Raw genomic sequence first — 27,973 nt, forward strand, 5'->3', positions numbered from 1 at the left:
TTTCCAAAATTAGGGTCGGTATTCTTTTGTACAGTAAATAGAAAAAAATAACTTTTTTCTGATTTTCAAAATTAGGGTCGGTCGGTTGAGGGCAAGCAAACAACTTTTTTTTTTGGGCCTTAGGTGGCTCCATTTGAAATTCGCACTCCCTATGTGCAAGATTAAGGTCATGTTTTCTATAGGGGTGTATGAATTCCAAATGGAATAGATTTAAATTTTAAATGGAGTTATCCATTCAGGTAATTCCATCTGAAATTCATACTCCCTGTGTGGAAGATTAAGGTTTAGTAATGTCTTCCACATGGGGTGTATGCATTTCAAATAGAATAGTTAAAAACATTTAATCCTAGATATATACAACAATTTATGACTACAGGTCAGTATGGAATATAAAATAAAACTCACAGAGCTCTACATCAGTGTTTGAATTAAGAAAATAAAAGGGGTTGTCCCATGGACAACCAGGCTGTAATTTCTGGTTATCCGCCAAAGTTTTTGGTTGTCCGTAAGCTGCTACAATCTGAAACAACTACATGTGACCAATAAAGTGGAGTGAGTGTAGTCAATTTATGAACAATTACTCTTATATATTTAACAATCATCAGTAGTGTCAGGTTTGAGCAAACTAACATGCTGAAAAAGTGACATTTGACTGTAGATCTTTGGTTGTCCGCTGGACAACTAGAGCATTATTTTCAGTTGCCCGGTGCATGTTTGGGTTGTCCTGGGTGAACGGACAACCAAAATTTCGAACACTGCTCTACATATTCCTAGAAAGAGACCAGTGAAAGCAAAACAGTGCCGTAACAACAGATGTTTGTATCTAATCAGCTTAAATGTGGTCTAAAAATGATCAAAATGTGACATCAATTACGAATAGTCACCCCCCGGCATTGCATTTTCCAAAAGGGGGGCGTTTATTAGAGGTAATTTTTAGAACAATCATTCCCGATAAAATCATTAGGTCATCAAGCTGAAACAACGAATGATAAACTTGAAAAAAGTGGTGGGGGCATTTAAATGAAGGGTCGACTATATATTCAAGGAAATACGGTAATATACAACTGTTGATTACTTAAAAGTGACATTAGCCAATACTGTGGGGTGGTAGACAAATTGAAAGTTTGAGATCAGTTTAAAATTTGGTCTAAAAACGAGCAAAATGTGACACCAATTAATTATATCTATAGAGTAATATTATTACTTGTAAAGGTAACATTATCCGATTCTGTAGGGGCGGCAGACTGATTTTTTGGAATTGGATGACGCTTAATGGCAAATCCGTAATTGAAAATGAAATACCATACAGAAGTTGTAACAATATATTTGGACAAATTTGGTGACAATTCTAGGTCATCCAGGGCTATTCTTATAATTTTTCATCTGCTCCTACGCACTACTCCGAATTGATTACGGGGTGACGTCAGTACGTTGGTGTGAGACTGTATTGGGATGGTATCAATGGTGTTGTTTAAAAAGTATATTCTGATGCTTGTATTGTTTTTAATAATTAAAGACACCACCATTTAAGTTTCAACTTTAGGCTTGGTCAATAATAATATTACATTGTACATAGAATGATAGATGCATAAAGGTAAAGCCATGATTTCTCTGTGTTACAAAATTTAAAATCCGTGTTACAAATTGGACGATTTCTGTGATTTTCCGTTTTCCATTATAAAGCACTAAAAAGTTAAAACAAACTATTTTGTCTTACCTTTTTATGTAGTATAGCCAGAGTCTTGCATCGTAGGCCTAGAATTAATGCTAGAATGGATTGTTTAATGGTTGATTACTGCTAAATAATCAATTTTCTTTGTTTTATTTTGCAAATCAACACAAAAGTTAGACATTTTTCACAGTTCTTCACTATTTTGTGGCATTTTCAAATTTCCGTGACCAAACCCCGAATTGCGTGAATTTTTCTGTTTTGCCATATCGCGGAGAAATTGTGGCTTTACATAAAGGGGACAAATGGCAGAAAGTATGAAACCAGCATTAGATAGTATCTTGATTATTGTATGTCACAATTTGGTCAATTTTAAATTAAACCTCAGCTGATAAAAGTAAGTTTTTACAGCAATACATTTAACTTAGAAAGTTGAGATCAGCGGTAAGCAAGTCATGGCAGTCATATGTGCTACAAATTGATACTGATGACCCTCTCAATCATACAATATCACACAATTGATATTTATGATAATATAATATACTAGATTTCGCGGTTCTCGGGTTGGGTGGTTCTCGTGACAGGACTATCTCTAATTACCCAACACCCGTTACCCATATAGGCCTACCTGCCCTGACCTGCCCTGACTTTTTAAACTACTATGATAATAATATACGTCTGCTGTATGGCTTCTGCACGTGTGCCGTATTGAAATATGTGGGGAAAATAGGCCTCCGATGAGATGCACCTGCACGATTAACCACACTGTATAGGCCTACCTGCCCTGACCTTTTAAACTACTATGATAATAATATAGGTCTGCTGTATGGCTTCTGCATGTGTGCCGTATTGAAATATGTGGGGAAAATAGGCCTCCGATGAGATGCACCTGCACGATTAACCACACTGTATAGGCCTACCTGCCCTGACCTTTTAAACTACTATGATAATAATTAATATACGTCTGCTGTATGGCTTCTGCACGTGTGCCGTATTGAAATATGTGGGGAAAATAGGCCTTCGATGAGATGCACCTGCACGATTAACCACACTGTTTGCCGATATAATGCTCGCACTGCGCCCGTCGGTACCCCACGCACTACGCGATAGCGCACTGCGAGCACGCGTTAGCGAGCCGCGCGTACCAGTTTACTAGCCACGCGCACAGAGGGACGGACGGACACGCCATGATTAGTATTATGATGGTAGTTTAGGTATACTGGTACTTCTTTTCAAAATTAAACTTAAAGCCATATTGTAACATTTGCAGAGGAGCATGCCCTTAATATTTTTCAAAATCCTATTTTTTTACACGATTGTATTAAAATAACATACCGTACACTGCAAAAATCAAGACTTTAGGTGCTGAAGTTTTGTCAAAATCCAAGATTTTGAATAAAGTACCGAATACGCCGTAGAAGTGACGTCATAATCGGATTAACTGCCATAGCAATAGATGAATACAATTTTTGAATAGACCGCCCTGCACTACAAGCAGATTGCACTATCACCTGTGTATGTCAGCAAACATGGATTGAATACAATACCGCTCTTTTCAAAGATAATTATCTTACACGTGCGAGTGATTAGCCTTTCTTTGGCATATATGGTTCAATGCATCGGTACCGTGTGAACGTTGTAGTGCAGAGTGGTATAGTCAAAATTGTATTCATCTATTGCTATGGTACTTAATCCGATTAACTACGTCACTTCTACGGCGTATAGGAACACTTTCTTTGCCGAAGGTACCATGTCAACAATGCCTGATTAAAAGTTGCTAGTTGCTTACCAACATTCTTAGCCATTTTTGGCAATTTCTTTTCTCTGACAGAGTCACCAGAATAAACAACCTTCCTTTTACGCAGGCTGTGGGCCCGGCCCCAACTGAATACAAACGTTGGCAACCATGAGAGTTCCCAAATCTTTCAAAGACCCCCTTTGCAATGATTTTTCATCATATTTACCCCCCTTTTTCATGCAAAATCGAGGACAAAATTTGGCCAAAAACAACCCCTTTTTGTGGTTTTCAATGACTAGAATTTCAAACACCGTTTTTCAATAACTATAATTTCAAACACCCCTTTTCAATGACACTAAATATTGACATAAAATTACTGGATTTTCTCAAGCACCCATTTTATTCAAATTTCGCGGACAGTGCAAATCAAATACCCCCATTGTGTTGATTTCACGGTCAAATTTTGCGGACAGTCCAATTTAAATACCCCCTATTTTGCCAATTTCGCGGTCCTTGCTACTGGTAAAAAATTACCCCTTTTCGCGCTATTTGGTAACTCTCATGGTTGCCAATTTTGGGTTGAGTTGGGGGGCTGGGCTGTGGGGAGATGACAACCAATCACAGGCGGTGGGGAGCAGGGTTGTCACTAGACTGAATTTAGTGCCGGCTAAATTTCCATGATATTTGTCCAAAATACTCTCATGCGCCACTTTCCAGCTGTTTTTAGGGTAAAAGTACAATTTCTCTACTTTAGTGCCGGTTGGCAAGTCCTCATAATACCCTTGAGTGCCGGTTACTACCGACCGGCACCGACCAGTGTAGTGACAACCCTGGTGGGGAGGTGATCATGCAGACACAAACTATTTTCTTTATCTCTGACTTTTATAATACCTGCTTAATTGACCCTGCAATGACCTTTGTGTGACCTTACATCATTTACTTAACAATGAATCTTCTAATGCTTACGAGAGTGACGATGACCATATTTGCCGGAAGCCCTAACCCTAACTGTCCGGCAAATACGGTCATTTGTACATTTAAAATACAAAATGCTCATGCCCCTCTGCTTTGACCCTGCAATAACCTTTGGTTGACCTTTCAACCTTTATTTGACCTTACGGTGAATCTTCTCGTGCCGCCTAACATCCCCTCTTTGAGTGAACCCTTTGCTGCAGAACTGACACTTGAAAGGTCTTTCCCCGGTGTGAATCATGACATGTTTACGAAGATGACTCTTCTGTATGAAGCCCCGCCCACAATTCGCACATTGGTAAGGGCGCTCTCCTGTGTGAATACGAAGATGATCACGAAGATTACTCCCGACCGAAAATGTCTTCAGACAAACCGGGCAGATGTTCTTTCCATCCTCTCCATGGTGCGAATTCTCATGGGCTGTCAACGACGGTCGATGTTTGAACAATCGGCCGCATTTCCCGCACTTGTACGAGTTTGCACCAAAGTGAGTCCTTTCGTGCAGCTTGAGATCCGAACACTGAGTGAATTTTTCATCACACTCGTTGCAAGCAAATGGAGGATTGCCGGTGTGACCAAATTCGCATGCGTCTTGAGCGGCGCACCAATAGGTGAATGTTCGAGGGCAGTAGGAACACGAATACGGTTTCTGACTTGGAGAATCGTCCTCGGCGAGTTCTAATGCGTGTTTTTTCATACGATAATCTTTGACAGTTGCCGTTTTGTGCAGATGGTACTTTTCATGATCTTTAAGCGCAAACTCAGATGAGAATGTCTTGACGCACTCGGAGCACTGAAAATCAACCGGTGAAGACGTCTTTTGAATAACATTAAAGTTTCTGTCTGCACTATTGTTGTTAAACGATTTTCGATTTCCTGACAAATTTGAGTCCGTCGGATTATGAACTCCTGTTTGTAAATGGGCGTTGTTATTATTAGATCGATTTGCATTCGCACTGTAATTGTTTGACATATTACCATGCAAATTATGGCTACTAGGTACTTTATCACGAACAGTTTTGTTGCCACTGGCGACAGGTCCATTACTTTGAAACTGCTGAACCGCAGCGGTACTAACTCGGATCTGTCTGTTGATAGGATGAGTGACATTCTGGGCTGGCACCGGCTGAATACTGGTGGGGCGATTATCTTCAGCAGCTCTTTGAGGCTTGGTGACGACATCACCCCGTGGTGCCTGTATCATGTACTGGTGGTGATCACCACGTGGTGACTGTAGCATACCGCTAATATATTGTTGTTCGTCCCTCGGTGACAGTGTAATGTTACCAATTGCTCTCTTACTATCACCCCAGGTGGCTGTGTTATGTTACTGGCTGATTTTTGAATGTCACCCCGAGGTGACTGGGTTTTCATATTAGCATAGTGATTCTTGATATGAAGGGCTAATCGATCAGCTCGGTCAAACGATACTGGGCAATGCGGACATGGCAGCATTTGTTCACTGGAGGGCGCTAGTCCCCTTCTAGCATCAGCTGGTTGATTTGTTGGATTACAGGTGGCCTTAACAGACCCATTCTGAACACTCTTTATAGGCGCATTGTAACTTGGCCTTTTCGGCTCATAGGTGGCGCTCTTTTGTAAACCATTTTGCGCATAACAATCTTTACATTTGCACTGTTCTACCTGTTGTGCTATAAGCATACTGACATCTTGTATCTCTATGTTGTGATATCCATTGGTAGGCGCGTCATTCACGTCCTCGTCGCTATCGTAGCTGTACCTCTCCGGTGCTTTATGCTTCGACAGTTGAAGTCTCTGATAATGCGCGATCATGGCTGCTTGTTCTAGTGTAATGCCACGTGGCGTGTACCCATTTCGTGATCCTCTACCTAATACCACCGGTTTCACTGCGGCTCCATCCGCGCAATAATCTGGCTGATAACTGTATGAATGGCGCCTTTTGGAATTTAACCGATTTTGATTCACGAACATTTTGCACGCCATCTTCTGCCCGTTGCAAATGTCCAATATCGTCAACGTCATCTATGAAGGAAGTGCTGTATCGTCTTTTCGCAGCACGCCATTCTCGTGAGTACCAAAACTTTCTGTACCTGCTCTCGTGGGATCTGATGTGTCTTCGGTAGAACTTGAAATCGGGGAATAATCCACGGCAATATTTGCACACAAACGGTAGCGCGGCATATATCTTCTTCCATGGTGGTTTCTTATGTGGGAAAGGCATTGTACGACACATTGGTATCTATGAAGCGTCGGCAATTTTGTTGAAAAAAGATAATCTTGATGACTGTCTTGCTTGGTTGGTTATCTTCTAATCTGAAATAAAGCAAACAACCAATATATAAATAAATATATATAAATAAATTTTGGATTTATTAAGCGCCTTTCTCCAGATCTTAGAGCGCTGTACTTTCGCTGCAATGGTGAATCATCACAATCAGATCGCATCAACTAGGTTGCTGCCGAACGGCGCACACCTATCCGCATTTAGATTGTAACATCCACCATTATCTGTGCAGTTCCCCACATTGCATTGGGTGAAGGAAGTTTTGATAACCAAACAACTAATCACCGATTTTTATGATACAGGAGGAAACCGAGATCCCGGAGAAAACCTGCGAGAGCGAGCATGGAATCAGGATAAACCAAGTGCACATGAGTCCTTGGGCCACGCCGGGGCTTGAACCAGGGATCTCAGTGGTGCAAAGCGAGGGAACTACCGCTGCGCTTAACTCGCCTCAATTGAGTATGAGAGTATATGTGATTTAGCAATGGTGACTTAGCAGTTTTAACTTATTTAGTCATTCCATGCCAACTCAACATGAAAGTTAACCCATACTCATGAATTGTTTTTCCCTTTATTTTGTGTACTGGTAGATACTATTGAGAAATGAAAAACCTGACAATTTGAGGTTGTAACTCCCTTTCGTTTCCGCGCTACAGCAATTTGAAATTTATTTATTATTCGAAAAATAACGCATCGCGAGGTCTTCTCTGATTTTCAAGGTGACGTAATTTCTAAAGTATATATCCCACACCCCTGAAAATGTGTATTCTGGGCTAACTTTTTGTGTAGAATCCAAATATGCAACTTAGAAGTTAATAGGATATACCATATTGAAGATATGATGGTCTAAATATAGCCGAAAATCAAAGCTGGACCCTAAAAATATTTTATTCACTTCAAAATCTATTTAAGCTTTTTTGGTATTTAATTTGTACAAAACCAATGTATTTTTAGATCTTATGCAGTGAACACAATTTCAAATGCGAGAAATAAATTGCCATTCTCCATGTAGAGGAAATATAACATGGGAAAAACAGTGGCAAGATCGGGGGGGGGGGGGGGGGGGGGGGGGCTTTCACATAAATGGTCTGTACGCATGCATGACCAAAAAAACAAGTAAAAAGCGGTGATTTTTTTAGACAAAGCAAGTTACGCGCATGACGCATTTAGGGTCTAAAAACAGTGATTTAAACTGAACAACTTGTTTAGAGTACCTTTTCAAATTTTTGGGAATTAGGAGTCCAAAAAGGTACATTTTTAAAAATTTTTACTAGCCAAAAACTCATTAGGGAGTAAATTCTATATTAAATTGCCTTATTAAGGGGCTAAAAACTTGCTAATAGAGTAAAAGTAAAACTCGTTTAGGGGGTGTTTCAAAATTTTTTTATCAAGCATGTGTACACTGGGGGCATGATCTACGGGAATTTAAATAATCACCTTTTTTCACCTGGTTCGCCGTCGCAAATAATAAAGGAGACAAGCAGATTAAGGTCCTGTCTTCCATAGGGGGTGTATGGATTTCAACTGGAATAACCCAGTGGTTGTGTGGAAGATTAAGGTCCTGTCTTCCATAGGGGGTGTATGGATTTCAACTGGAATAACCTAATGGTAATCAGACGGGCTCAAAATTTAGGATACCGGTATTGGACTGAATTGAATTGTATGATGTAAAATAATTATCGTTAAAATAATTATGAGTTTACCTGAATGGGCGACTCCATTTGAAATCTACACCCCCGTGTTCGAGAGGTATACACGTAATTTAAATTCTTCCAAATGAATATGGATTTCAATTAATGGAGTAGCCTAATTTGGATAATTTCCATTCTACAGGGTGATTTAAAATGAACTGTACCCAACTTCACCCAATTTTGTTTATATATTTGCGGAGATTGTACATATCAAAAAACTATCATAGAAAGCAGTGATAAGTGTTCTGTAGTAGAAATTTTGAATTTTGATAATAAGTGGTTTTTGTCAAAAGATATCGCATTTTCAAGTTATCGTTCCATTTTGAGACCAACACATGGAACTAAGTTTACCCGTGTTCTACCCCAGTAACAAAATGCAACTAGGCTACCATGACTACCGACATGTACAGCAAAACCAAGACAGATGTTATTTCGCATCATTAAATCAATAATATTGATATTCAATTACAAAGATTACATGTTAAATAATACATGTAGAACAAAGGACCCGTTGACTTGAAATTGTAGAGTGAAATTTGAATTCAAATAGAAATGGTGCGAAAAATTGACCAAAATGCTGTAGAACAGATAGTTTGAATAAAATACTTATCCGTGTGCAACATAGTTTTGGTGCGTTTTCTAAGAATGTACTTTTCTCCAAAACCATTAGAGGTAAAGACATGAATTTTTCACCAATAATAGGAAACATACTGTCCTGTTAGAGCTTGCAAACACAAATTATTTAAATGTCGCCAAGTATTTTATTTTAATTTATGAAGTTGGGTACAGTTCATTTTAAATCACCCTGTATAACTAACCATGAGTGTCAATGACTTCCAAACAATGTTCAACAATTAGATTCCCAAATATAATGAGCTATGGTGTCAAACACAGGTCTTAACCACTAAGCTTAATTACCCATGCACTCATTTCAGACAGGGGAAACATGCTTTGTCAGGCATGCATGGTGTGGTGCTGTACATGTAGTAATTTGTTATGCGTCTATATTCGCTAAGGTGCGGCTGTACGTGTATTAATTTGATATGTTTGATGAATTTGCATTTCGCAATGCACTGTGGGTAATATTTTATATGGCTATTTATGAAGGCCACGTCGATTGATGATGTACCACATAGAATCTGTATGCAGGGTTGCCAAACCCGCGATTTGGTAGCCCAATTGGGCGGTTTTTGAAGATTTTTCCCGCGACTTTTGACAATTTCCTGTTCCATAGAAACCAATGGTTAAGAAAAAATTTGGGCGACTTTTCAACATTGGCTCCCGCGACTTCCGAGAGTTTCCTGCCCCATAGAAGCCAATGGTAAAGAGAAAAATTAGGCGACTTTTCGATTATTTGACCCGCGATTCGGGCTGAAATCTTTTGGCAACCCTGTCTGTATGCAATATTGCCCTATAGCCAACGACTTGAGTATACACGTGTATGTGCCCACAACTGCACATGTACATGTAGATGTTCAAGATACCTTATTGACACCTTTCCATAATTAATAATTGGTGTTTTAGCTGTCATTTGATACCAAATTTTTACTATCAAATCTTTCTTATTCCAATGACCACAGTGAAAAATGTGACGCCACTCACCCATTTTAGATGTCGAGTTCAAAGCACATGCCCCTATCATTAGCTCTAGGCAGTTTATTGTTTCAACTATTTTACAGAATAAAAGTTCAGATAACAATGTCAGCTTTCTTTTGATACCAAATTTACTGATATACATGTACACTAGCAGGCCCGTACCCAGGATTTTTTTGGGGGGTGCTGATTTTGAAAAAGTGGACTTTTTTTCCAAGGGGGGGGGGGCAATTTTGGAAAAAGTGGACTTTTCCCCAAATTTGGACCTTTTTGACCAAAAACCATTAAAACTCCGATTTTTTTGCTCGCTACGCCCCAAATTCTTAAATTTTGGGACTTTTTGTATACTTTTGCAAATTTGGGGAGGTGCGGTCGCACCCCCCCTGCGTACGGGCCTGTACACTAGTTTTCAAAGAATATTTCAACATTTTTTCACTATGAGGCACCAAAAATGAAATTTCCCATTGCGGTTGTACATGTACATAGTGAGCCGCTGCCGCCACCATCCCTGACTTGGGTCATTGGATTGAATGCCATTCTGCTTCTGTTCAAGATACCTTCATGTAACTTTCCATAGTTCATCATTAATATATTAGCTTTCATTTGGTACCAAATTTATTGCCATAGCTTCTTTACTTTCAAAGATATCCTCAAAAAACAAAACGATCATGGTGAAAAGTGTGACACCACCACCCTTTTTGGGTGTTCAGTTCAAAACGCATGGCCTTATAGCAATGAAAGGAATTGTTTAACCTGATGAGAACTACCTGCCGATTGGCCAAAAAGAAGTTTTCATTATCAATTGGCCCAATCAGCAACATTGTTAGAATAATTTCACCACGTAAAAAAATTGGGGGTGAATTATTTGCAAAGCTCCATTCTGATTGGTGATTAAAGTGAAAATATCATGTAATTGACCAATCAGAGGCAATGTTAGATCAGCAGGTAGTGCTCAGGGGGTTAAGCCATGATTGACAAGCAGGTTATCAAATGGAATCTGGATACATAAACACTGCCGCAGGTATAATAGGCTAGCTCTTACTGTCTTTGAGCCCATTTGACCAAGTTTCAGCCCAAATTTAACCACAGATCTTAACCATGTATAGACTGGTTCTAGTATTATGTGCAGGGACTGCCTTTTGAGGAGAGCGAGAGCAATGGCTCTCTACTGCTCTCCTTAAATCTGATATAGGAGAGTGATTTTTAGCTCTCCTTAGTTGAATATTATCTCCGTATATTCTATTGTAAATGGTCTAAGCAACTCTCCTTGAAGGCTCCAGAAGAGCTAATTAATGCTCTCCTGCAAATTCCAAAAGACAGTCCCTGTATGTGCTTACTAAAGCATCAAGTACATGTATGCATAAATGCTGGATCATTTTTGTTAATATGGGTATGCCAAGTTCAAATTCAAAGAGATTGTCTGCCAAGCTGTATATATTTGAACCCCCTGACCCAGTGGCACAACGTGGGCCATCATATTGGGGGGGGCACCCCCTATGATGGTACGCCACTGCCCTGACCCTAAAAAGGACCCCCAAATCCTGTACAGGATCATACAGGGAGAAAAAATTAAACGTTTCTTAATTCAATAAAAAAACTTTTTATTAAAGGGTCTAAAAGGGTCATCACTAAAAGAAGTTTTAGCTAGGAATTGATGGGTGCCCTTCATTTTCACCAAAACTACTTGCTTGTTCAAAATTTGACTCTGAAAACATAAACCAGGGGGGGGGGATGTTCAAATAGCTATTGCTATATGGACATGTTTCATGAACTATGGTATTTTATTTTAAAGTGGTTATGTTCATTGTGTTGTAAATTTTGAGCTATTCCAATTAGAAAATACCTTTCCTCTATGTCATTTATGGTCATGTGCAAGCCTTGAAATAAGCAGATTTGGACCAGGAGCCACACATTTGGAAAAAGCGGCTCCTGGTCCTGTGATAATCTAGTGAACCAGGAGTCAATTTTAAAGACCTAGGAGTCATTTAAATTTTAATTGTACACATTAGATACAAAAATCTATTTAACTACCAGGCTCTATTTAGAAAAAAATGTAGAGCCTGGTTCACATGATTATGATGTGGACCAGGAGCCAAAATGTCATGACCATTGGGTAAATGGCTCCTGGGTGCCTTGTTATTTCGAGGCCTGGTCATGTGTCATATGGTGGGGCACATTTGTGTTACAAACACTGATTTTGATCATTTGTCCTCCTTTTCACTTATGATGTATATCGAAAACTACATCTCACACCAGCAGAACTATGTTCCAAGGAATCCAACTATGCAAAACTGAAGTTGGTATACAGGGTGCTTAAGAAAATATATACATGTAGGGTGATATCATGAAAAAAATTAATTTTACTAGTAAATTGATAATTTATTGGAATACCCCAAATAAAAGCTACTTTTATGACAGGCCACACTATGAGTTTTAAGAAAATGTATACTTTTTCTATGTTATGATTGACCAAAGTGGTGATACAGGGTGTGAAAATATACCTAACTTCATGCACCAAATGTTGATTACATTTTTGAAAATATTTTCTTTACAGTGTATCCTACATTTATTTTAACTGCATATTTAAATTCCTGCGGTAAAAAGCTTTCCAAAAATGTATACTTTTCCTATTTTAGGGTGTATAATTCTCTGTATAATGAGCCAAAACTTGATGCAATTGGACCAAGAATAGCTTTGTGACAACAAGTTAAATCAGAAAGAGGAGAGGAAAATGTAACACCACCAGGTATTGGGGTCCCACCATAAGACACATGACCTGATATCAAAAAGGCACTTATTTTAAAGCTTAGAATGTTTCCTTCTGCTTGACATCAAAAGAATTACAATTTGGACCAAATATATATTAATCAGAACAAGCCAAAAAATAAAGAAGATTTGTCTCATGTCCTGTGGGAGTTTGGAGTGGGGTGGGGGTGGGACAGGCCCCCCTGCCCCCCAGGATTGAGGAGCCTGCATTCATTTTGATTTTCTTGATCAAATGAATAGTTAGAGCTTTTAAATACATGGTTTGATTTTAAAACCTAATTAATGATTATTTCATTCATTATTCATATTCAGTCATTATTTTTATTTACATGTATCATGTTTACAAATACTCACTGAGAACTGCAAGGTACAAGAATCACAATTTTTCCCTATTCACTACATGCATTTGCCAAGATCTTTGTGTACAAATGTGCATTTTGGCATTTACACTGTATCTTGATAATTATACACCCTTAAGGAGGAAAAGTAAATTAAATTTAAATAAATGTGGGATACATTCTACAGAAAATATAGATCATACACCAAAGGTAAAAAGTTGGGTTTGGCTTTTGACAGCCAGCCTAGCCGATCCATGCTATGGTACATGTAGTATAATGGCACCAAACAAGTCAACTCCATGCTACTCCAATACTCTCATTGAAATCACTTGGAATAATTGCTTAAAAATCAACCGAACGAGCGGTTAAGGCGATATAATACCCTGATTTTCATCAGTACCCATCTTCTTTTTTTTGTTGCAAATTTATGAAGTATATAAATATGTTCATCATCTCATGTCCTGAACTTATAAAATATCTCCACATACAAAGTGGTTTTAAACCATTTTAGAAAATCATTTTAGCCCTATATATTTTTTTGTTTACTGTATCCTGGTAACTGAGATGTGTGTTTCATAACAAACCATAATTTATTCTATTGAACATGTCCAAGTAGAATACATGAATAGAATACATTAAATCCTTTGTTATACTATCTATAGAAATGTACTCATTGATTATAACACTGAATAAATTAAATAGGCCTAATCTCTTCCACATAGACAATTTAATAGTATTAAATTGTATGTATGTATCTTCTATAAATGTGTTGCTAGGAAAAGAGATTAAAAAAGGCTATAAGGTCATCAAAGGTCAGGTTATAGGTCAATTGGTTCAGGTCAAATTCAGGCATCAATTTGGAATACATGTGATAGTCTGTGATATCATACATGTCATAATGAGGCATCAATTTTGATATTTTGTCTGTTACTGGATATATAATGGAAATGTGTAAGGTGGATATACTAAAATACCTTGGGATGTAAATGGTGAGTACAATTTAGATTGCCTAGTTGAGATGGATTGGGCAAATAAATATAAAATAGTTACCAAAATCACAAAAATGAAGCTTACGGAAAACTACCTAATATGGTGGTATAGGTGACAAAAATACAATCTTTTTCAACATTGCTGTAGTGTGGATGTGGTAACCTGTTACCTATGGCTTAATTAAGTTTCAGTGACATAGTGTTGCAAGTTCAAAATACAAAATATAGCTCGACATTGAAAATAGAAGCATTTCAACCTGTTCGTTTTTTGATAGTTGTGGAGCACCAAGTTCATGAAGTCATAAAAGAAATCAGGGACCACTTATTCCCATTTTACATATCAACATTATTTTCCTAATTAATGTGTTAGCAACACATAACCAAAATTTTAACGAAATCCGTTGATAGTAAGCTTTCCAAAATGAAGTGAATTTAAATCATCAGTGATGTACCTCCTTTTGGCTTCTATCTTCAAAAGCATGTAAGCTACATTGATACCGATGCCACCAATAAAACGAGAAGATTTGCCCCTGCATTTTGCATACCACTTTGCCCAATTTTTTTTGGTAATTTCTTCACAAAATGCAAAAAAAATGCAAAAAAAAATCAATGGGTGTAGTACCCCCTTAAGGCATTGGACTGTGAATCTAAGGGTCACTGGTTCGAAATCTGAGTAGGTCCACTTGAGCTCGACTGGCTCTTTGTGTAATTGAGCAAAGCACATACATCTCTCTACTTGCTTAGTGCTTCGGAGTGCATTTTAAGCCGTCGGTCCCGTGTACATGTATTTGTGACATTAATGCAGCGTGCACATTAAAGAACGTCACAGGCTATTCGTAAAGAGCAGGGGATCATCCCTGTACTGTTGACTGTACTTGAACAAGGACCGTCGGATCCGTAGCGGTCGCTGCGGGACAAGGAATTCAATTTTGCAGTTATGGTGTCTTTGAAGCAGGTTTAAGTTTGACCCCTATTTTGACCTGTAACCCCTCGGTGAGCTTAACCTTTGAGGGCGCTTATCTTGCCAGATAGGGTATTTCCATCCACACTAAAAAAAAAATCAAAACATGGTGTTCGGAAACCAATTTCGGACACATTTGATGTCCAAACGATTTTGGAAATAAGCATCTTGGTATCAAAAGTGTTCGGAAACCGATTTCGGACACTTTTGATTTCCAAACAATTGTCGGGTAAAAGCGCCTTGACATCGAAAGTGTTTGGACACCGATTCCGGACACTTTTGATGTCCAAACAATATTTGGGGAAAAAGCGTCTTGACATCAAAAGTGTTCGAAGCCGATTTCGGACACATTTGATGTCCAAACGATTTTCGGGAAAAAGCGCCTTGACATCAAAAGTGTTCGAAACCGATTTCGGACACTTTGATGTCCAAACGATTTTCGGGAAAAAGCGTCTTGACATCAAAAGTGTTCGAAACCGATTTCGGACTCTTTTGATGTCCAAACGATTTTTGGGAAAAAAGCGTCTTGACATCAGAAGTATTCGGAAACCGATTTCGGACACTTTTGATGTCCAAACGATTTTCGGAAAAAAGCATCTTGACATCGAAAGTGTTCGGAAACTGATTTCAGACACTTTTGATGTCCAAACGATTTTCGGGAAAAAGCGTCTTGACATCAAAAGTGTTCGAAACCGATTTCGGACACTTTTGATGTCCAAACGATTTTCGGGAAAAAGCGTCTTGACATCGAAAGTGTTCGAAACCGATTTCGGACACTTGATGTCCAAACGATTTTCGGGAAAAAGCGTCTTGACATCGAAAGTGTTCGAAACCGATTTCGGACACTTTTGATGTCCAAACGATTTTCGAGAAAAAGCGTCTTGACATCAAAAGTGTTCGACAACCGATTTCGGACACTTTTAATGTCCAAACGATTTTCGGGAAAAAAGCGTCTTGACATCGAAAGTGTTCGGCAACCGATTTCGGACACTTTTGATGTCCAAACGATTTTCGGGAAAAAAGCGTCTTGACATCGAAAGTGTTCGGAAACCGATTTCGGACACTTTTGATGTCCAAACTATTTTCGAGAAAAAGCGTCTTGACATCAAAAGTGTTCGAAACCGATTTCGACACTTTTGATGTCCAAACGATTTTCAGAAAAAAGCGTCTTGACATCGAAAGTGTTCGGAAACCGATTTCGGACACTTTTGATGCCCAAACGATTTTCGGGAAAAAAGCGTCTTGACATCAAAAGTGTTCGGAAACCGATTTCGGACACTTTTGATGTCCAAACAATTTTCGGGAAAAAAGCGTCTTGACATCAAAAGTGTTCGGAAACCGATTTCGGACACTTTTGATGTCCAAACAATTTTCGGGAAAAAAGCGTCTTGACATCAAAAGTGTTCGGAAACCGATTTCGGACACTCTTGATGTCCAAACGATTTTCGGGAAAAAAGCGTCTTGACATCAAAAGTGTTCGGAAACCGATTTCGGACACTTTTGATGTCCAAACTTCCCTCAATTTCCCCTCATTTTCCCGAAGTTCCCCTAACTTCCCTCAATTTTCCCAAATTTCCTTTAATTCCCCCAATTTCCCTTAATTCCCCACAATTTCAATTAATTCACCTGAATTTCCCCAAAATTGCCCTTAATTTTCCTCATTCCCCTCAATTTCCCCAAATTTCCCTTAATTATTGTCAATTCCCCTCAATTTTCCTTAATTGCCCACAATTTCAATTAATTCACCTGAATTTCCCTCAATTTCCCCAAAATTGCCCTTAATTTCCCCCATTCCCCTCAATTTCCCCCATTCCCCTCAATTTCCCCAAATTTCCCTTAATTCTTGTCAATTTCCCTTAATTCACCTGAATTTCCCTCAATTTCCCTTAATTCTCTTCAATTTCCCTTAACTTCCCTCAATGTTCCCAATTTTCCCTCAATTTCCCAAATTTCCCTTAACTTCCCTCTATTTTCCCAAATTTCCTTTAATTCTTGTCAATTTCCCTTTAATTCCCCTGAATTTCCCTTAATTCTCTTAAATTTTCCCCAATTCCCCTCAATTTCCCTTAATTGCCCACAATTTCAATTGGGTGCTGGATTTTGTCAACTGGTGAATGGCCCTACACACATCAGCGGGGGCACTCTTGATTTAATCATTGCCCGCCCGGACGAAAACTTGGTCAGGGATTGTGAAATTGGTCCTAGATGTGGATCCGACCACAACATTATTAGTTGTAAACTGTCTTTTAAGAAACCAACTCAGAACGTTGAAACATTTACCGCACGCAAGTTTAGCAATATTGACAAAGAGTCCTTTGATAATGATATTGGTCACCAGTTTAGATCATTAGTCAACTCTACTGCTGATGTAGATGAACTTTCTGAAGCTTATGAAAAGACTGTCATTGATGTTTTGGACCAGCATGCTCCATTGGTTACAAGAACCCGGAATGCACGCATCAGGCAGCCTTGGTACAACTCAGAAATACATCATGCTCGTAGACTCCGCAGAAAGCATGAGAAGAAGTGGAGGAAAACAAGACTTGAAGTCCATCACCAACTTTACATTGAACATAACAAAACTGTTAACAGCCTAATTGAAAAGGCTAAACAAAGTCATTATGCTATGAAGTTTCAGGGTGCTAATGACACAAAGACCATGTATAAGATCGTAAATAGTTTGTTAAATAGTAAATGTAAGATATTACCTGTATATGAGTCAGCTGAAGATATGAGTAATGAGTTCGCTACATATTTCCAAAACAAAGTAGCTAAAATATATGAAGATCTTGAACAAGAAGTGTCTTGCACTGGTACAGTAAGGGTGAACACTGACATGTATGACCATGATGTTTCTAATATATGTGAACTCTCTTTTTATGATCATGTTACAGAAGATGATGTTAGAGATCTTGTACAAGGTAGTGCAACAAAAAGTTGCTTGTTAGATCCTATTCCTACCTGGTTACTGAAAGAAAACATGTCTGTATTTTTGCCTGTAATAACTTGCATCATAAATACATCCATTTCCTCAGGTGTATTTCCCAGCTCACTGAAACATGCCGTCATAAACCCCCTTATCAAAAAGCAGTCTTTGAACCAGAGTGAACTGAAAAGCTACCGACCGGTTGCAAACATACCTTTCCTCTCATTTGATAGAGAAACATGTTGTCACCAACATCAACAACCACATGTTGAAATATCATCTTGGTGAAGAACTGCAATCTGCCTATATAAGTGGCCATAGCACCAAACGGCACTGTTGAAAGTGAAGGATGAGATTATGGGACATGTGTACAACCAGAAAGGAGTTTTCCTTGTTTTACTCGATCTCAGTGCGGCTTTCGATACGGTGAACCACGACCTTCTGCTGAGTAGAATGTTGCATGAGATCGGGGTGACGGGGATTGCTCTGGACTGGTTGAGGTCCTATTTTACTGGTAGAACAACAACTGTTGTGATTGATGGTGTCTACTCAATGGCAAAGACCATGGACTATGGACTACCTCAGGGCTCAATTTTGGGCCCCGAGGTTTCACAGTGTATACAATTCCAATAGGCAGGATCATCAAAACCACTGCTTTCATACCACATGTACGCCGGACGATATACAGATTTTCTGTAGTTTTGAGCCATCTAACCCATCATCAATTGAAACCGCTTTGTCATCAATGACATCTTGTATCAAAGAAATCAGAACATGGATGACATTTAATTTCTTGAAATTAAACAACGACAAAACGGAATTCATGGTTATATCATCACCTCACTTCAAACGCCAGATGCCTGATATATGCCTTCACATTGGAGATGACATCGTCCACCCCTCCACTAGTGTCAGAAACCTGGGCGTTATCTTTGATGATGTTATGAGTATGTTGCCGCAGATAACTTCACTGTCAAAGAACATCACATATCACTTATGCAATATTACTCGGATCCGTCGTTTTCTTGATAATGAAACATGCACCCATGTTGTTCGATCTCTTGTGCTGTCACGTCTAGACTATGGGAATGTACTATTAGCAGGAACTAATGCAACTTACATCATGAAATTACAACGCTTGCAGAACTGGAGTGCAAAATTAATTTTCTCTGCTTCTAAGTATGACCATGCCAGCCAGTATTTGCAAGAACTTAATTGGCTCCCTGTGAAGCAGAGAATTTTATATAAGATCATGCTCTATGTGTTCAAATGTCTGCATGGATATGGACCAAATTATCTCATTGAATCAATTTCATTGTACAACCAAACTCGTCTCGGCTTGCGTTCTGCAACAGACACTACACGTCTCTCTGTACCAAAATTCAACCCTAAAGGCCTGCAATCAGCTTTCGACAAGAGTTTTTCTCTCACCGCACCTGCACTCTGGAACTCACTTCCATCTGAACTCCGTACTGCTGTTTCTCTGCCAAGTTTCAAAAAAGGTCTCAAAACCTTCCTGTTCCCACAATAATCTGGTGGCTTTGTTTCAGTTTTGCTGTTTTATTTTGCCTTTCAAATATTTTGTGTTCCATCTTGGCGCCGTGGTCTTTATGAAATGGCGCCCTATAAATGCCTTGTATGTAATGTATGTAATGTAATGTAATTCACCTGAATTTCCCTCAATTGCCCCCAAATTGCCTTTAATTTCCCCCCATTCCCCTCAGAAAATTGTTGAAAATCGTGTAATGCCCCTTAAATGACCTAATTAGCATATTTCGGGACTAAACTCTTTTTCAGTATGGGGCGGTATAGGCCTCCCCTCACCAAGTACCATAGCCATGCGACAAACGATGTTGACGTAACAGCATTTTTTAGCGTTTGTTACTAACGGACGGACTAACGGACGGACGGACTAATGGAGAGACATGGTGACTTATAATAGAGCTGCTACCCGCAGCTAACTAAAAATACACTCATTTACTCTAGGTTCCAGAGTAAAATAAGTACAGCTTGTCTGTATGCAGTGCGATAATACATTTAGTAATACAAAATGAATTTAGTTGCCCTTCTCTGGACCCCCTCAACTTTCTGGATGTTGCGAGGCAACATATGAGGCCTGCACAATAAGGAAGAAGAAATTTCCAGCCAATAAACCTACATGGCACTAGTAAATTCAAGTACATGTAAGTACAAGATGTAGTTGACCTTTAGACATGAATTTACTACATCCATGATTAGGCTAATGAAAGTCAATTTCGAGTTTCCTGTCACCCGCCCTCACCTCATTGTCTAACCCTCACTTGGATTCGTTATTTGTGATTTTCCAAAAATAACAATAAAACTGGCATACATAAATTTGCACACAAAAAAACATGTTTAATATCTGTGCATTTGAAATGTAAAAAATCAAAATCAGAACAGCCATTTTGCTACCGACCTTCCAGCCTCTTTTTAGATTAGGCCTACTTTTAAATCTCACTTGGGCTAAACAGCTAAACACCCATCTTTGAGTGAGTGAGCGGTAAATAAAAACATGTTTAACCCTAACCCTACCTGTGATTTTTTTGCTATCCGAAGGGAAAGAAACGAAAAAGGAGAGAAGGTGAAGAAAGAAGTCACTTGGTACCCCCGGTATACGAACCTTGGACCCCTCGATGCCATGCAGAAGATCACCGACCTGTAGTCACAGAGCATATGCCCAGGCAGTGATTCCCTGGGTATATATGACCATAGACAGTAGAGATGGCTTAGGCTGATTGCATCATCAAGTGGTTTTAATACAGTGGTTTTAATACATGTAGTGAGCTTTAGTGAGACTCAGTTCTAATAGGGTTAACACTCATGTTTGGTCATATACTTCTTCGTAGTAAGGCTGGCATTTTCGGTCGGGTAAACGGGTACCCGCCGAGATTACATTACCGGTAGGAAATACCTCCCGGTACCAAATTAAAAAAAAAAAAAAAAAAAGAGACACTACAAAACCGAAAAAATAAAAACTTAAAAAAAAAAAATTAAAAAATTTTTTTTTTGTTTTTTTTTGCAATTTAGGTACCAGTTACCCGCCCGAAAATTGCGGCGGGTACCCGGTACAAAATTACCCGAAAATGCCAGGCCTACTTCAGTAGTGTATTAATTTGTGATAGATTTTCACATCTGATCTTTTCAGTCACCGTACTGCGTACTCCCTCTGTTTGTAAGCTTCCCAAGTGGACTACTTACTTTGGTTTGCTGTTAACATTCTTGATAAACAAGTATGATTGATAGTGGAGTGTGTGTTAGAGACAAAGTCCCAGGGTAAAGTCCTGCTTACATTACGTAATGGTCACCATGATCAGGTACCCTAAACGAGTATTACTCAGCACATGCAAAACATACCCTAAACAAGTATTTTGCCATTTGTTTTACGAGTACTACACCCCTGGCCAATTTTGTGCCTATTTTTGCATTTTTCTCAAAAATGATAGCGCATTGGTTACAAGTAAGGTATAGTATATTATAGGGGCAAGGGTTATAACTACTGAACTGAAAATTCAGCAACTCAAGGCAAGTAGTTATTGATTTATTGATCTAATATTGGTTTCCCTCATTTTTGACTGGAACTCCGCAACTGTTGTCTGTGCTGAAATTTTTTTCCAGTGCAGTACTTGTAGTCCTTGCCCCTATAATATACATAACATACTAGGCGGTTACCCATATTTAGCGGTTCTCGGCTGGGCGCGATTACCTGGCTGATGGTGACTGACTGTACCCACCAAGTTTCATGCCTATGACAGTTTTACTAATTTGACCTCAGATTACCTCTGGTGACCCCAAAATAACCTTCCAAAAATGTTGACTCTATCCACCAAATTTCATGTCCATACGACAGTTTTTACTATTTTGACCTCAGATGACCCGTGGGTGACCTCGAATGACCCCAAAATGACCTTCCAAAATTTTGGCTCTAAATGTTGACTGTATCCACCAAGTTTCATGCCCATACGACAGTTTTTACTAATTTGACCTCAGATGACCTGTGGGTGACCTTGGATGACCCCAAAATGACCTTCCAAAATTTTGGCTCTATATATTGTCTGTACCCACTAAGTTTCATGCCCATATGACAGTTTTTAGTAATTTGACCTCAGATGACCCCTGGGAGGGGGCCCCGGGGTCAGATGACTTAACGAACATAAACTTCTTCTTGCCGGGACAGAACTACACCCACCCACCAAGTTTGAGCCCCGTATGACCTACGGTGGCCTCACATTAGCAGTCACAGACAGACAGACAGACAGACAGAGAATAGCGTATTATTATATAGATCTTACTTGTCACCAATGCGATATAATTTTTGAGGAAAATGCAAAAATTGGCACAAAATTGAGCAGGGGTACCCCCTTAACACTAAGAAAGTAAAAATGCATGTTCAGGTTCTTGTTTAATATTTTTAGTAGTTTGATGTTTCTTAATGTTTTACCCTACGATGTGTTCTGATAGAAGCCAAACATAGCCTATTTCACCTTTTTTATTTTGCCATTAAACTTTGAGTACACTAAGCAAGAATTTTGCTTGGAAAAGTATACCCTTTTTCCTGATTTTTGGCGTTTTTGACACCCTAAACAGGTACATGTACAGCGCTGTACTAGCCCAATGCTGAAAAACAACCCTTTTTACTTGTTTTTGTACCCAAGCATGGTGTCCACCTTGAAATACAAGTGCCCCCCCCCCCATGCGCACGATTCGCTGTTTTTCAAAAGCAACACATAGGCCTATATCTGACACCCTGTCAAATTACATAACTTGTGCCAGTTGTAAACGACAATGATTCAGTCTGATGATGAGTAACCCATGAGTATATAAACACAGCTTATAAAATTAAACACAATGTCTAATTTACAAAGGCATTTACGGTTCATGTACCGTTACTCAGCCAAACATGGTGGAGTCGGGCCCGGATGTCATCTTCATGTACGTTAATTTCAGCAAGGAAAGAGATACGTCTAACCATCTCCCCGGGACCAAAGACAGAGATGCCCAGGTGTCATGTCTTGTCTTGTCTGCAGTACTGCACAAAACATCTGGCTATCAGCGTACAGATCATGCATCGCTTGATAACTTAAATTTTCTTCTCAATTTCAATTTCCTTACCGCCGATCAAGTTCTTGAAAGAGGCCACATCAGGAGCTGTTTTGGTGGTAGATGGCAGTGAGTTCCATTTGGGTATTGTCCGTGGATAAGGCGCGTGAAAGTCGATTCCGAGTTTATCGTCCCCCGCCCGCGTCACTTTTTGGACACCAAAACACCCGCGTCAAATTTTAAAAAATGCCAAAATAATTCATTATTTTCAAAGTATCAGTGTTTTCATCAGTTTTAGCAATTGGAAACATATATTTTTGTTTGTAAAACATATAAATTTATAACTTGGAACCAAAACCAGGCTCTTTTCTAACTTTTCTAGTCCCTACCCATATAAAAACATGTTTATAAATAACATGTATGAGTGTGGCTTTAAATCAACACGCACTTTAGGTCAATAATGAAATCTGATGAAATAATGAAAATGAAAAAGTCCCTCACCAACCTGGGAAAAAAAAGGGACGATAAACTCGGAATTGACTTTCATGGGCCTAAAGTGAGATCACCTCATCCCTCAGGGGCGGCGCCAGGGTATTTTGATAGGGGGGGCAAAACAATTTTGGAAATTTGATATGCGGTAGCGACAGCTTGCCCGTCAGCGCTTCTTGCTGACGTTAGGGGGGTGTCTGAGGGGATGTGCCCCCCCTCAGAATTTGGAAAATTTTCAAAATGAAAGCACAAATGAAGCCATTTGATGCACCATTTTCACCCTTTTTAGGGTTTTTTATTTATTTTCCAACCGCATATTTTTATGGATTTCATTCACGGACCGGGCCCGACTTTGCCCGCTGGTTTTAGGCATGGACCTACTCGATTAGTTAATCCAGCACTACCTTTTGGCAACAACACCAAGTGAAATATGGTTGAAATAGCAGTTAAAGTTGCGCGAAGCGCGAAAAAATTTGCAATTTTTAGGCTAAAATGGCCAAATATGAGGTTACTTTGGTCAGAAACCCACATACAGGCGTCAACATTGGGGAATGATTGTAGGCCTATATGGACCATTTCCTATCAAACTATTGGGGATTTATACCCCACACCCCGGTCGGATCTACGCCTCTGGTCGCAACGCGGTGTAGGCCTATGTTAAGTCAGTTGCATTGTATATGATATGCCGGGTTTTTTTTGTATAAATTGGCACGATAAAATGTCTTGAGGTTGGAAATATTTCAGGAGCGTAGGCGGGAGGTAGTCGCCCCCTGTGATCACTAAAAGCCGAGAAGGTCTGCTTTGCGAGCATAACGAGCAAAAAACGGGTTTTTTTATGCTTTTTCAGTCAGAAAAGGACAAAATTTGCACAAAATTTGCCCATTCGCGAGTGTAGCGAAAAAATTAGGTTCTTTATGCTTTCTTGGTCAAAATTTTAGGAAAAGGTCCAAAATAGGTCCACCTTTTCAAAATCAGCCCCCAATAAATCCTAGCTACGCCCCTGGCCGGCCATAATGAAGCCAATTGCTTATTTATATTGGTCCATAATTTTTACACTATTTCTGAAAGAGGCGTTCTAGTAAAAAGTTGTGTGATATCGGACTGAAAGTAAACTTATTTATAATGATCAATTGCTGCATGATACAGACTTGCATGTGTTGCCGCGCCTGGAAAGTGACGTAGCCATGGATTTTTCCAAAGTAGTTGGGAGAAAAGGCAAGAGAGGCCATGTGACTTTTATGGGGAAAAAATTGCCGAAAATGGGCCCAAAATATAAAACAACAACTTTAAAACCGCGTAGGTCAGCATTCTACAAGGGGCAAGATGTCCAAAGGGGGAGTTTCCTCCTAACCATGGCTAAGGAGGGGAATGACTCCTTTTCTTCTTAGCTCTTCTTCTCCCTCCTCTCTTTCTCTCCCCTCCCTTTTCTCTCTCCTCCTTCTCTTTCTCTTTTCCTTCCTTTTACCTGTTTTTTGAAAATCATAGGGGGCCCCCTTGCCCCCCTGTGGCGCCGCCCCTGTCATCCCTTGTTTTCAACCATGAAACAGGAAACTTAGAATCAATTGTGAAGGGCCTTATGTTTAGCAAATATCTACCTGTGCAAAAATTAAATCTGTGCAAATTCTGACAAATGGTCCCAGAACACACTTAGATTGCAATGGCCAAAAGCAAATGTTTTGAAGTAAAAAAATCCCAAGAGTACCCGAGCCTGCGCTCTAATTCATGAATTGGATAGCAAGATTAGCAGGCACTCAACTTGGGCTAGCTACAACCCTGATAAGGCCAGGGTCTACTCACAAAATTATTCCCACTGCGCTGGCACGTTCACCAAAATTATTAATATCGTTTGCGACAGGGTTTTGAAACTAGGGAGTATGTGATTTACGAGACATCTCTGAAATATGATACTGTTCAGGGGTAGCGTTTTAATTGATTTGGCAGGTCCTCGTGATTTGGACCCCTTAATTTTGTACGTCTGTGTAGAATTTGATGCCTGGACCCCTTTATTTGCCAATTTGGACCCCTGGACTCAGCAGGTCACCGCTAACCCTGATACTGTTATGTGACATGACGCTTCAAGAGTATTTGATATCAGAGACATCCGTGATTATTAGGCTGAGTTCACATAGAAGTATACGGTATACGGTATTCGCTATACGAAATACGCTCATTCATTCAGGCTGAGTTCATATAGGAGTATACTATGTGAACTCAGCCTGATCGAATGAGCGTATTTCATATAGCGAGTTGTCAGTTACCCATTTTCTTCGTCTTATCAAATGCTTGTAACTTTACTTCTTGAGGTCACATTTCATTCAATGAGGTGTCATAATGTGCAGAATTAGATAGTGCATCTATTAAAAAAATGAATTTGCCCACGTATGGTTTAGGTTTTTAAAATTTGGACGGTATACGCTGCACTAAAATCGAACATGCGCGATTCCCACTATACTATACTATATGCAGGTATACTGGCCTTTTCGAATAGCTCTTATGTGACCCGGTACTCTGAAATTACCTTGCTAGATTTAATCTATACGCGTGCACCTGCAAACGTGCATCGTATACCCGAATAGTATACTTCTATGCGGTCGTAGCCTTATGTGACCCGGTACTATGAAATTGCCTTGCTCGATTTAAGCTATACGCAAAACGTGCACCGTATACCCGAATAGTATACTTCTATGTGAACGCAGCCTTATGAGTGCCCCTGAACTGATCTCTTTGGTGCAAGGGGAACAGCAGAGGTTTCTTCAGTAAACCCAGAACACTGTTTGCTTTGCTGGGTCATCGATGTAACATAAACACATCCATGAAAGGTCAAACTATATTTTTTCTTAATCCTAATAATGAGAGGACTACAATTACAGTTAATTTTTTATTACTTCCGTAGTCCGAGCTGTGCGCCAAGCAGCGATCGAATTCGACGGTATCGCATCGCAAAATGCGATGCAATTTCCATCAACTGCTATGCACTTTTCCAAAAGTGCATAGCTAAAAGTGCTATACTGCTATGCAAACATGTGTTTTGCATCTAGCACAAACTGCGATGCAAAAAAATTGACTGAATTCGAACCCTGGCGCCAAGCGTAGACGAGCTTACACACAGAAGAAATAAACAATCACGCTGATTGGCTGATCAACGCACTTGACAACAAGCCGGTTGACTCATTGGTCGTTGGGCGGTAGCGTAGTAAGCGACCTTGTCACTTCTACGCAATCGCAATTCACCAGCGCGTACCCGGACCACGGAAGTAATAAAAAATTAACTTTAGCTGGTTTTTTTTATCCATATTCGCCCAATTTTGAAAGTTGAGCCCTGCATTATCATTAGCAGCCATTTTAATAGATAGATATCATATTTGATGCAAATGTCCGACCTTTTTTGTCCTTTGGATACATCATGGATAAATGTTGTTCAGGAGATTGTAACAATTAAGCAAACATTGGTGAACTTTTTGTCTAGCTTATGAAAGTTGAGCCCTGCATTATCATTAGCAGCCATTTTGAATAGATATCATATTGTATAATTTGATGCAAATGTCCGACCTTGTCCTTTGGATACATCATGGATAATAATGTTGTTCAGGAGATTGTAACAATTAAGCAAACATTGTTGAACTTTTTGTCTAGCTTAAATGAAAGTTGAGCCCTGCATTATCATTAGCAGCCATTTTGAATAGATATCATATTGTATAATTTGATGCAAATGTCCGACCTTGTCCTTTGGATACATCATGGATAATAATGTTGTTCAGGAGATTGTAACAATATTAAAGCAAACATTGGTGAACTTTTTGTCTAGCTTATGAAAGTTGAGCCCTGCATTATCATTAGCAGCCATATTGAATAGATATCATATTGTAATATATTTGATGCAAATGTCCGACCTTGTCCTTTGGATACATCATGGATAATAATGTTGTTCAGGAGATTGTAACAATAAGCAAACATTGGTGAACTTTTTGTCTAGCTTATGAAAGTTGAGCCCTGCATTATCATTAGCAGCCATATTGAATAGATATCATATTGTATAATTTGATGCAAATCATGTCCTTTTTTGTCCTTTGGATAATGTATTAATGTTGTTCATCAGGAGATTGTAAACAAGCAAACATTGGTGTTCTATTTTTGTCTAGCACATACTCGTCTAATATAAATAAAGATACTGTGAATCAATAACACTCACATTGACATGACTGACTGATGTACATGCATGCTACCCAGACCAGACCAGACATGCATGTACACAGCATTGCACGTACGTACGTAGAAAACCCGGTCCAGACACACGAGACAAAACAAAATAACAGATATTAGAAATTTCAACTTGTCGGCCTTTTCCCCTCAAAATATCACCTTCTTTTATGCTTATATCATACACACAAACGTTGATATTGATGCCTACTTACCATGTAAAAACAAAACACGAATACGGAGCCAAGAATTGCGGTAAAATGTAGCTGTTTATTCATTATTACCGCGGCCATTATTCCAGTCTCGCGGTTGACAGATTC

The 27,973-nt window shown here is 39.2% G+C and overlaps 1 protein-coding gene across 2 annotated transcripts; it reads right to left on the reverse strand.

Moving 5' to 3' along the window:
- Positions 1-27,973, reverse strand: LOC140170426 (uncharacterized). 2 transcript variants are annotated; one of them, XR_011861545.1, is made up of 3 exons: positions 27,869-27,973; positions 2,449-6,674; positions 1-2,297 (listed from the first exon to the last, which is right to left on the reverse strand). XR_011861545.1 is itself a non-coding variant. In XM_072193796.1 (2 exons), exon 2 carries the CDS (start codon positions 5,617-5,619, stop codon positions 4,513-4,515), a length of 1,107 nt encoding a protein of 368 aa, XP_072049897.1. In that variant the 5' UTR covers positions 5,620-6,674; positions 27,869-27,973; the 3' UTR covers positions 1-4,512. The 2 variants fall into 2 exon arrangements, 1 of the variants encoding a protein (XP_072049897.1); XM_072193796.1 differs by having other exon boundaries at positions 1-6,674.

The sequence above is a fragment of the Amphiura filiformis genome, chromosome 14 (genome assembly GCF_039555335.1).
Source record: "Amphiura filiformis chromosome 14, Afil_fr2py, whole genome shotgun sequence".
Taxonomy (NCBI): domain Eukaryota; kingdom Metazoa; phylum Echinodermata; class Ophiuroidea; order Amphilepidida; family Amphiuridae; genus Amphiura; species Amphiura filiformis.